General features: G+C 40.9%; 1 protein-coding gene across 4 annotated transcripts in view; it reads right to left on the minus strand.

The window, feature by feature from the left end:
* Window positions 1–12,556, minus strand: part of LOC133659245 (histone deacetylase 4-like) — a 128,996-nt gene that overhangs the window by 30,790 nt on the left and 85,650 nt on the right. For 3 of the 4 annotated variants that reach the window (XM_062062001.1, XM_062061994.1, XM_062061979.1), the window contains 9 exons: window positions 12,006–12,134; window positions 11,805–11,914; window positions 9,703–9,837; window positions 9,425–9,617; window positions 8,297–8,529; window positions 1,821–2,033; window positions 1,517–1,712; window positions 1,285–1,418; window positions 1,122–1,224 (listed from right to left, as the gene is read on the minus strand). In XM_062062001.1, coding sequence (XP_061917985.1) covers window positions 1,122–1,224; window positions 1,285–1,418; window positions 1,517–1,712; window positions 1,821–2,033; window positions 8,297–8,529; window positions 9,425–9,617; window positions 9,703–9,837; window positions 11,805–11,914; window positions 12,006–12,134 — 1,446 coding nt within the window. The remainder of the gene's footprint in view (window positions 1–1,121; window positions 1,225–1,284; window positions 1,419–1,516; window positions 1,713–1,820; window positions 2,034–8,296; window positions 8,530–9,424; window positions 9,618–9,702; window positions 9,838–11,804; window positions 11,915–12,005; window positions 12,135–12,556) is intronic. The other variant, XM_062061987.1, reaches the window with a different exon arrangement.

Below are 12,556 nucleotides of genomic sequence, written 5' to 3' on the forward strand. Positions count from 1 at the left end.
ATCTCTACTTTTTTTATTTCACTTTTGTTAGGTTTTTGTTTATTTTAATAGTAATTTTAGAATGTGCCGTGGGCCTTTAAAACATTAGCTGTGGGCCACAAATGGCCTCCGGGGCACACTTTTGACACTCCTGCTACAGATAATAAAAAATTAAATCTGATAAATCTATGGATAAAAAGCAGAGCCTGGCGACGCATGCGCGTTTATCATAACTCTCTCGCTCTCTCTGTCTCTGCTCCTCCCTCACGAATGCTGCTGCGCATTTGTGTTTTGTTTTTAACCCCTTCTTAACCCTTAACGTACATTGAAAGTACACGCAACCCTAACTCAAAATGCCGGACATTTGAGGCATTTAAGAAACTCCGCCCAGACAGCCCTGCAAAAGAGGACATGTCCGGTGAAAAGAGGACGTATGGTCAGTCTATCCTAGCCCGGTCGCTGCTTACATAACAAACAGTTCAGGGTGTCCCAAGTTAACGGAGAGTGTTAGGTAAGGAGGAGGAGTTTTGTCTCTCCAGAGTTGCCGTAGGGCTGTGACGTAAGAGGTCTATGTGTGTGGTTGTGGAAGGAAGTGTGTGAAGTTTTACATTAAAGAAGCGGTGGCTACTGAACCTGCTCTAATGTCTCCCGTTTATTATTTTATTAGATAAGTACACTGTATAGGCGAACCCAGGACACTCGGCTACACTAGCATGCCGTGTGTTGTGCCTCGGTGTGCATTGTTTACACAACGTGCGGTACGCTACTTAATATGTCCATGTGGAAACTCGTTTGGTACACCTCTGAACCGAACCGAAGCCCCCGTACCGAAACGGTTCAATACAAATACACGTACCGTTACACCCCTAGCGCATTTATAAAGGGGCGTGGTCTGGGCGTGCCAAGCCACGCACACATCTGCGGCCGATTTCAAGTTGATTCCAATGTAACAAAGAAATGCGCTTGGATTTGTGCGTGCGAATCGTTTAATAAATTAGAATTTTTACTCGCGTACGCCGTCTTCTGGATTTTTACTTACGTCTATTTTTAGTAGGAAAGCCATGCAGCTCTAGTTACATGAGGCTTCAGGTGTGTATGAAGTGTGTTAATGAGCAGAGTCTCCTGTATTGTACTGTACTTACAATCAAGTTTCTGCCGGAGAGGGTTGGTTCCATACAACAAGACGTGGGCTTCAGAGTGAACTGTCTGCAGTTCCTCAAGAGTGGCCTTCCTCCCGCGGATGCACTACACACGGACACAAATTTAATGACGTGCTTTTGCAACAAAGAAATGTTGCAATAATACCTCGCACTGCGCCCTCAGTCCAGTCTCCTGCAAACGGGACCAAATGCTCTGGATCCGCCCCGCATGCTCTGGGTGACTATTGGTGTTGCCACACATGCACTGATGCTTCTGCATGAGAGAATCATACACCAGACCTGGGGGGTAACACACACAGACGCGATCCTTTGTTGGTTTTGATTTCGACAAAGCAAAGACGATTTTCAAGTACAAATACTGTAGAAGTGGTTCTGACCGGTGGTGAAGCGTGGCTTGACGGGCGGATCAGTGGATGGGACACTGATGGAAAATGAGGAGGCTGAAGCTGGAGACGACTGGGCCCGGGAAAGAGGGCGGTGTCCTGGGAAGGAGATAGATAGGCCGGCCGCTTCCATAGTAGCCTGGTAGTTTCTCAGCTGGTGAATACGTTGCTGTTCCAACAACAGGGCCTGCTGCTCACATGCACAAATGAACACGCATGCACAAAATTAATCACAGTTGTCACAGTTTTGCCTCTCTCTCCTGACTTTGTTCTTGTTTTTCCCAATTCATACCCATACCTGTCTGAAGAGAAGTTCCTGTTCCACCTGCCTCTCTCTGTGCTGCTGTAGCACCTCCTCCTCCAGCTCTTGTGGGTCAGGGGGCTCCTGCTTAATGGTGACCCCTAGCGGTAGGGCACCAACAGCTTGGTGCTCTCTCAGCTCCTCTTCTGTTTCCTCAGGGTGGCTCTGGTGCTGTCGGCCCACCGGCGACTCACTGGGCTTGGCTATCATCTATAAAAGGCACACATGCGGGAGGGGAAACTGCGTGAGCAAACAGTAGGAGCGAGCAGATTTGTAAGAATGTGTGAGGTTGAATTCAGAGATGCTGCACACAAACACAGACTGACTGAAATTGCTTTTTTCCTAATTACTTTTTCCTCTGGAGCATTCTTCTTTTAACAAGCTTAATGTGTATTACACAGGCATACTGGTGTGTCTCTCATCTCAAACGTCTCAGTTCTAATTAAATGCTATTGGCCACTCGGCTGACTGTACTCCTGAGTAAAATGTATTTAGCTGGAGGCAACCCGCTCTGGGCCAGGTTGTTAACTGAGTAGCTAAATTTGTTTTGTATTGTGTTTTTGTGTGTATGGAGGAAAGTTTTTGCAGGCTACAGGTGTGCAAATGTGTCTACTTCAATGAGTCACAACTCACAAGCCTTGGACTTGCTTGACTCAGAGACACGTCAAGAGGATCTTGACAGCTCGGAGTCCAGAGCGAAGGAGGTGGTGGATAAAAAATCCCTCAATTCATCTACACAGCTCTCCTCTGGTGCGTACCCGAATAAGTATTGCCATCAGAGCCATGTCTGCTCACTTCCAACTTGGCCATACAAGGCAAACGCTCCCGCTTGGTTACCATGGCAGCCACTAGTTACCTTGCAACTCATAGCAACTTGGCCCTACTCAGATGAACGTGAACCACTGATGCACACACAGGCTTAGGAACCGGGGGACGGACGGAGGAGAGGCGTCCCCTCAAATATTGGAGATAGGCTCATATGTCCACTCACAAATTATACAGCTGGGGGGAAAAACATTTGATTTTTAAATCTTCAACTCAGGTATTTTTATTTTTGAACCGCATTACTGTAAAGTAGGGGTCTTCAACATTTTTTTCACATTGGTGGAGACATAGAGTGGGGACCCTCTACCTATATATCTTGTATAAAATTATGTTTTAAATTAAACTGATCCTAAGTGTATCTTGTCATTGTGCAATACTAAGATATTCAAAGAAACAGTATAGCGCCGCTAATCGCTAGCTTGCAACTTGAGCGCTGATAGCTAGCTATCTTAAACGCTAAGATTATTAGAATAATACAGTAAATGTTTTTATTTTTATCCTTCAAGGTACGGTGAGTAGGGTGCAGAGGTGGGTAGTAACGCACTACATTTACTCCGTTACATCTACTTGAGTAACTTTTGGGATAAATTGTACTTCTAAGAGTAGTTTTAATGCAACATACCGTACTTTTACTTGAGTATATTTATAGAGAAGAAACGCTACTTTTACTCCGCTCTATTTATCTACATTCAACTCGCTACTGATTTTTATCGATCTGTTAATGCACGCTTTGTTTGTTTTGGTTTGTCAGACAGACCTTCAAAGTAGGATCTATCGTATGCCTGCGTTTCACCAATCAAATACAGTTACTGGTGATGTTTGACTCCGTTTCACCAATCAAATGCAGTCACTGGTGTCCGTCAGTCTACCCCAGGGCAGCTGTGGCTACAAAAGTAGCTTACCACCACCAGGTGTAAATGAATGATGGGTTTTTAACATGTAAAGCGACTTTGGGTACTTAGAAAAGCGCTATATAAATCCCAGGTATTATTATTATTATTATGTTTGACTCCGTTTCACCAATCAAATGCAGTCACTGGTGACGTTTGACTCCGTTTCACCAATCCAACAGAGCCAGGCGGTCACATGATTAACTGCACATAAAGTTTCAGCGGAAAACAACAACAAGCTTGAGCTTACATGAAATCAACATCAAATTTGAGGAAGCACATCGCGGTAAGTAACGTTAGTAGATATTTTGGCTGTCACCGTAGGCTGATGTTAGCTTCCCTGCTATGAATCACTGTCAAATGTACATCGTGTGGGGACATTTATTAACACACTGCAGCCTCATAGACAGACAGACAGAGAAACGCACAGTCCCACACACACACACACGCATGCATAGAAACACCAAGTGCAGCCCACACCTATCAGTTTATGGTTTGCGTAAAGGCTAACTTGTTATTTTCCTTTGTAATCTCTGCCTACTGAGCCTATGGTGCTGTTAAGTTATTGTGGCTCAATTTGCCTTAATTTTTTTATGTTATTTAATACATATTATTGTTTTTGTTGCTTAAGAGATATTCCTGGCTCCGAATTTGCTCATTGCTATTTTTATGTTTTTGTGCATTATTTGTTGCCGTCATCATTAAACGAACAGGTTACTCATCAGTTACTCAGTACTTGAGTAGTTTTTTCACAACATACTTTTTACTTTTACTCAAGTAAATATTTGGGTGACTACTCCTTACTTTTACTTGAGTAATAAATCTCTAAAGTAACAGTACTCTTACTTGAGTACAATTTCTGGCTATTCTACCCACCTATGGTAGGGTGGCCATGTCACTGCCATTTATAAACCAATGTTAATCTGTATTTAAATACATTTACATTTGTGGAATAGCCACCCACCTCTGGTAGGGTGGCCATGTCACTGCCATTTATAAACCAATGTTAACCTGTATTTAAATACATTTACATTTGTGGAAAAACTGCAGGTGGATTAAAAAAAAATCATAAAAAATTAATGAATTAAAAGATATAATTAACCAAAAAATTCACAACCACCAACAGTACGTCTGTGGACTCTCTCGGGCTCGCGGACCCCCTGTTGAAGACCTCTGCTGTACAGTATCATGTCACTGGCTTCCCTCACCGGCTGTCTTTGACTCTAAGAGTGTTTGTCAGATGGGAGACAGGAGGCGGATTGTACAACGGTCTGAAGGGAATGTTGCCATCAACACAGCTTGTTTTTAAAATGTTTACGTTAATTTACATATTTAAAAAAACATGTCTTTTAAGTTAAGTCATCTTAATCCTGGGATGGTCACCTGTCCATTATTTGATCACTTTGTCAGTGTTCCCGAGTAACATCAACACTTGGTAGAATGTTATTTCATCTCATTCCAGCACAACACCACCACCAAGTTATTGAATGCAGGGCTGTAAAAGTGACAGCACACTGAGTTGTCAGTAAGAAACCTTGTGACTTAGAAGTGAGAGGTGTTACTTATATTTATTTGTGTTGCACAGAACCACATGGTGTTGTTGGAGAAAAACAAAGCTTGTTTATAAGACTTTATGTTCGTTAGCCGAACTGCTTTGTGTTTTAAATTGATATAAAAGTTTTATATTTGTGTTAAAATTGTTATTTAAATTAACAGTTGAGGTGACATAATGTTTTGTGAAGGTTTTACAGTGTAGTTAATATATGACATATTTCTGCTCTGTTATACAGTATCTATCTATGTGTGTCCCCCTCCTATGTTAAACATTATTCCTATGCCCCTGCGCACACGCAAAACGTGCTCAGCTCTTTGTGTTCGCCCAAATCTGCCACCACCTACTCATCAGCAAAGAAGGGAGACGAAGAGAGAAAAGTGAAAATCAAGGACTTTGCGCACACACAATCACACACCATACGCACAAACACACATTCGCAGGCTGCCGCCCACACAAACAATATGGTGTCTTCTGGCTGTAATCGTTTTACTAGACTTTTTTGACTTTATTAAATATATTTTGTGTGAAAACTTCTGTTTACCAGTAGTGTTATTAACCAATATTGCTGTGCAATTAAATCATCGTAAACCATTTATTTTACATAACTACAACTACAAAACAATCATAAAAATTATGATTATCTAAACAGAAACACTATGTATGCATGGTTAGATTCAGCATTGTCAGCTAATTCAAAATCACATTTGGCAAGAATTTAGAAAATCCACATGTGAAATCATATTTTTTCTGGTTGTGGAAGCATTATCAATTTTTGATTCTGATGGTCTTTATTGGGGTCATGGGTGAGCCTATTCCAGCTGACTTTGGGTATAAGGCGAGGTACAGCGTTTTACAGGGCACGTATAGACAACCATTAACGCTTACAGTTATACCTATGTACAATTTAGAGTAGTGTTGTCTCGATACCAATATTTTGGTACCGGTACCAAAATTATTTCGATACTTTTTGGTATTTTGATACTTTTCTAAATAAAGGGGACCACAAAAATGTCATTATTGGCTTTATTTTAACAAAAAAACTTATGGTACATTAAACATTTGTTTCTTATCGCAAGTTTGTCCTTAAATAAAATAGTGAACATACAAGACAACTTGTCTCTTATTAGTAAGTAAACAAACAAAGGCTCCTAATTTAGTCTGCTGACATATGCAGTAACATATTGTGTCATTTATCATTCTGTCAAAATTATTAAGAAAATTAATTATTAATCTACGTGTTCATTTACTGTGAATATCTGGTTATTTTCTGTTTTAACGTGTTCTATTTACATTTCTGTTACAATGTAATAATAATTTATTCTTCTGTTTTTTGGATGCTTTACATTAGTTTTGGATGATACCACAAATTTGGGTATCAATCCGATACCAAGTAGTTACAGAATCATACATTGGTCATATTCAAAGTCCTCATGTGTCCAGGGACATATTTCCTGACTTTATAAATATAATATAAATATTTTTTTAAACGAAAGAAGATGTGATGCCAAAAAATATCGACGTAATCATAGTAGTATCGACTAGATACGCTCCTGCACTTGGTATCAATACAGTTGATGTTAGGTGTAGATCCACCAATGGCGTTTGTTTACATTGTGAAGCCGGTGAGCTACGGCGTGTAGTGAAGCATGTTTAGCTATTCCTCGTCCTGAAGGGATGATACTTGTAAGAAACTTACAAATACTTTTCAGAGGCGGTATAGTAACGAATATGATTCATTAGTATCGCGGTACTATACTAATACCGGTATACCGTACAACCCTAATTTAGAGTTTCAAATTAAAGCTAACATGCATGTTTTTGAGATGGTGAAAACATGCAAACTCCACACTGAGATGCCTAAATGAAGATTTGGACCCTCTACCATGTAGCCAGGTTCAAATCTGTTGTACTTTTATGTGTTGGGTTTTACTAAATTTTGTTAAACTGCATCAAAAACAAATTCATGTGTAATGATATTTCTTAACTGTTTTGTTTTGTTATATTTTTCCTTTGATTGGTGTTTGTTTCTGTGTCTTGTTTGATTCTACAAACCTGACCCGGCTTGTTGATTAGACTCACTTGCCGGGAAGAACAATTAGTTAGGGTTATAGCCTTCGTCTGCATGCACGTAGATGCTTGTTCATTGTATGTTCTGTATGCCACAGTCTTCTGTTTATTTCTCCAGCTCAACCTGTATACTTTTCTAACAAAATGATCTTCTGCCTGCACATCGTTTGCCTTCTCTGTATGCTGGGATAATGCCAACAGCAACCATTTGACACCTTTACATCATGGTCTAGATTCTGCTTTGCATCCTTTTCACTATCAAGATCCTAGAGATTCAAACATTGATGTCACAACAGTAAACGCCCACACTCTCTGTGTTTTCACAATTTCAATAGGTCAATAACATTGTGGTGCTTGGCATGAGGGAAAAAAACAGAAACGCTGAATTGAGGACTCAGGATTTATTTTTATTTTTTCAATTACCGTATTTTTCGGTCTATAAGTCGCAGTTTTTTTCATAGTTTGGCAGGGGGTGCGACTTATACTCAGGAGCGACTTACAAGTGAAATTATTAACACATTACCGTAAAATATCAAATAATATTATTTAGCTCATTCACGTAAGAGACTAGACGTATAAGATTTCATGGGATTTAGCGATTAGGAGTGACAGATTGTTTGGTAAACGTATAGCATGTTCTATATGTTATAGTTATTTGAATGACTCTTACCATATGTTACGTTAACATACCAGGCACGTTCTCAGTTGGTTATTTATGCGTCATATTACGTACACTTATTCAGCCTGTTGTTCACTATTCTTTATTTATTTTAAATTGCCTTTCAAATGTCTATCCTTGGTGTTGAGTTTTATCAAATACATTTCCCCAAAAAATGCGACTTATACTCCAGTGCGACTTATATATGTTTTTTTCCTTCTTTTATTTGCATTTTCGGCCGGTGCGATTTATACTCCGGAGCAACTTATACTCCAAAAAATACGGTAATTGTTAGTCATTGAGAAAACTCCCATCCGCAAAAGATGGTGGACTTTGCTTCTATCTCGAGGACACAGCCTTGACAGATGTTGAAAACAATAGCCAACTGGTGTACTTTACAGATTATTTTTGTGTCTTGCCAAATGGAAGAAAGAGGCAGAAGAAAAGAAAAAAAGAGTTCCCTCCATCTACCTCTTACCTTTCTTACCTTGTTGAATTGGAGCTGCTGCTGCTGGAACTGTTGCTTGTGCTTTTCCAGGAATTGTTGGTGTTGCTGCTGGACCACCAGCTGTTGCAGGGCCAGTGCCTGTGCGTGGGCCTGGGCAGCGCTTCCCTGGGGCAACGGTGCTGACTGAGTGCGTCCCAGAGGTCGATGCTGCCTCTGCAGCTTGGCCATGGAGGCTGCAGACGACATAGACAAGCCACTGACACCTAAGGGCAGTACAGGGTGGCAGTAGAGCGAAAGAGTCTATTAGTGATGAGGTCACAAAACAGACAGGAGACGATTTGTTGTAGCATGTAACATGTTGAACTCTTTGTATAGCTTTTCTTCCTATTCACAAAGACGACGAAGGTGTAAACGACCAGTAGTTGATTTCCAGATGGACGAAGACGAAAAAACGAAGGAAAAAAAAAATCTTTCTCCTTCAACACATGGATTCTTAGTCTTTGAAGAGTCAAACCTAATATGGGTTAGCAGATGCAACTGTGAGCCAAATAAAACCACCATCTGTGCTGCCATATTGCTGCTCTTTTACAGCGAGGACATAATGAAAAAAAATTGCTTAATCATTTTCTGAGCTTCTTGAGCACAGAAACATACACACAATCTACAATATATCTATTGGGGAAACTCTTTTTCCCCCTTTTCATTTGTTTTCATTGACATTATGTAGGCTAATCCCTTTGTGTGACTGAACTGAGAAGTTATTAATCTCATTTGCCCTGCAAAATTCACTCTGTGCCCCCGGCTGGTGGATGGTGTGCATGTGTCCTTGTCTGCTTCAAAGTTCCTATGCAAGCAGATACAAAGATAAGTCTTTGTGTGCGTCACTGGCCTTTTCATTGCTAATGCCTGCAAATAGCAGTGTGTGTTAGTCAGGGTGGTTGTGCTGATGGGAGAGAGAGCATAATGCATCCATGTCCGTCGTCACTCAGTGCACACACTGACCAAAAAAGCAGCTCATCAGTTCGGGACTTATGAATGGACGTCTGTGTGAGTGTTAAAGGGCACACAGTGGACCTCCGTAGCTATTCTATGAATGTAACACTGCAGTCATGACTATTTTCTATCTATATTAATTGACTCAGGGTAAGATTTCCCTACCTGTCACCAGGGGGCTCTGTGCAGGATTCTGCTCCATGAGTACCATGTGCTGAAGTAGCGGACTGTGACCACCATGCCCGCCTGTCCCTGCTGCCGTCTCAGCCAGGTACGGCGTCAAGTGGCCACCGGAGAGGAAAGGCGGGCTGAGAGAGAGCGCCGGCTGCAAAATGCCATCCTGCTGCGCCGATGTCACCTGTAAAAAAAACAGGCGAGAAAAGTGTAGGTGTTTGTGTAGAGTACATGCAGAGATTCTGCTAGTTGCAAAGCCAGCTTCTTACATTGGATGCAGCGGTGGCGGTGGCAGTGGCAGGCAAGCCCAGGGTGATGTTTGGTAAAGATGGTGAGGTGTAGAGGGACAGCTGGTTTATAGAGCCCCGCTCAGCACCACTGCACAGCCTCTGGCTCATTGATATCTGGAAGCATATTTACACAAGCCCTCAGAGAGGCCTACACATTTGTTGCCAGGACAAAACATTATTAAAATCCCCTAAATATTCCATGTGCAAGTATTCACAATATTTGCTGTGACACTTAAAATTCTAGTAATCCTTCATAGGAGTAGAGTAATTCCTCATTTGTAGCTGTTAATTGGTTGTGGACATAACTAAAACCCAAAACCCAAAACCAGTGAAGTTGGCGCGTTGTGTAAATCGTAAATAAAAACAGAATACAATGATTTGCAAATGTTTTTCAACTTACTTTCAATTGAATAGACTGCAAACACAATATATTTAAAGTTTGAACTGAGAAACTAATTTTTTTTTTTGCAAATAATCATTAAATTAGAATTTAATGGCAGCTACACATTGCAAAAAAGTTGACAAAGGGGCATTTTTACCACTGTGCTACATGGCCTTTCCTTTTAACAACACTCAGTAAACGTTTGGGAACTGAGCAGACCAATTTTTGAAGCTTTTCAGGTGGAATTCTTTCCCATTCTTGCTTGATGTACAGCTTAAGTTGTTCAACAGTCCCGGGTCTCCGTTGTGGTATTTTATGCTTCATATTGGGCCACACATTTTCAATGGGGGACAGGTCTGGACTACAGGCAGGCCAGTCTAGTACCCGCACTCTTTTAGTACTAAGCCACACTGTTGTAACACGTGCAGAATGTGGCTTGGCATTGTCTTGCTAAAATAAGCATGAAAAAGACGTTGCTTGGATGGCAACATATGTTGCTCCAAAACCTGTATGTACCTTTCAGCATTAATGGTGCCTTCACAGATGTGTAAGTTACCCATGCCTTGGGCACTAATACACCCCCATACCATCACAGATGCTGGCTTTTGATCTTTGCGCCTATGACAGTCCGGATGGTTCTCTTCCTTTTTGGTCCGGAGGACACGATGTCCACAGTTTCTAAAAACAATTTGAAATGTGGACTCGTCAGACCACAGAACACTTTTACACTTTGCATCAGTGCATGATGAGCTCGGGTCCAGCGAAGCCGGCGGCGTTTCTGGGTGTTGTTGATAAATGGCTTTCACTTTGCATAGTAGAGTTTTAACTTGCACTTACAGATGTAGCGACAAACTGTAGTTACTGAAAGTGATTTTCTGAAATGTTCCTGAGCCCATGTGGTGATATCCTTTACACAATGATGTCGCTTTTTGATGCCGTACCGCCTGAGGGATCGAAGGTCACGGGCATTCAATGTTGGTTTGCCGCTTACGTGCAGTGATTTCTCCAGATTCTCTGAAAGTTTTGATGATATTACAGACGGTAGATGGTGAAATCCTTAAAATCCTTGCAATAGCTGGTTGAGAAATGTTGTTCTTAAACTGTTCGACAATTTGCTCACGCATTTGTTCACAAAGTGGTGACCCTCGCCCCATCCTTGTTTGTGAATGACTGAGCATTTCATGGAAGCTGCTTTTATACTCAATCATGGCACCCACCCGTTCCCAATTAGCCTGTTCACCTGTGGGATGTTCCAAATAAGTGTTTGATGAGCGTTCCTCAACTTTCTCAGTCTTTTTTGCCACTTGTGCCAGCCTTTTTGAAACATGTTGCAGGCATCAAATTCCAAATGAGCTAATATTTGCAAAAAATAACTAAGTTTACCAGTTCGAACGTTAAGTGTCATGGCAGTATATTTAATTAAATATAGGTTGAAAAGGATTTGCAAATAATTGTATTCTGTTTTTATTTACGATTTACACAACGTGCCAACTTCACTGGTTTTGGGTTTTGTAAATGAATTTCCGCAAAGTATGAATCTTTAATTATAAATCAAAGGTTTTCATAGATTGAGCATAAAAAAAGCATTAACAACCTCCATGTGGAGGCAAATGGCACAGATTTGGTAGAATGGCCCACATGCTGGACTTTGTTGGGCTGAGCCTGTGCATCAACCCCATGTTAAGTTTCAACATGTTACCTCAGTGCTGTTGGAGACTGACACAGTGATGCCGTTTTCGTTGGGAATGTTGTTGGAACTGTTGTTCGGGGAGCTTGGGCCCGAGCCTGGGGCACTGCTACACACGGAATCTGCATCCAACCCACACATAAACAACTCTGAGTGCATCCAGTAACCCAAAATAAAAGTAAAAATGTCATGGGAACCCTGAAATGCTGCTACCTGCTATGTCTAAAGAGCGTTTTTTTGCAGAGGAGATGGGACTGTCTCGACGGCGAAGAAGTGGACTACTCCTTCGCTCACTGACCTTCTGCTTCAGCCTGGAGCGCAGCTTCAAGTTGGGTTCAGAGGCTAAGAGTAGAAGGAAGAAGATAAATTGTTTTGGAAAAAAACTTTCCTACCTAAAAAGTATTTTAGGACAACTGATCATGTGACATTTTTACAGCATCATTGATTATAAATATTATCCATAATGTGGTAGTCCCTTCAGTTTAAGTTTCATCGGCTTTGGATTCAAGCACTACATGTTAGTCAACTGCAACGCTATATATTATGAAGCGTACTTAGTAACAACACTTATACCCTGCTACTCACTATTGTACACAAAAACAATTTCCTTATTTATAATGCCCAAACTTTGATGATTATAATTATACTATTTCATCTCCTAGCTGATTTTAATATTGTGGATCATTATATTTTACTTTTACAGCTCAAGCACCACATCAAATTGTCCAAAATCATCCTTAAATAGTATTGGTTCTATGTCACAA

The sequence above is a fragment of the Entelurus aequoreus genome, linkage group LG01 (genome assembly GCF_033978785.1).
Source record: "Entelurus aequoreus isolate RoL-2023_Sb linkage group LG01, RoL_Eaeq_v1.1, whole genome shotgun sequence".
NCBI lineage: Eukaryota > Metazoa > Chordata > Actinopteri > Syngnathiformes > Syngnathidae > Entelurus > Entelurus aequoreus.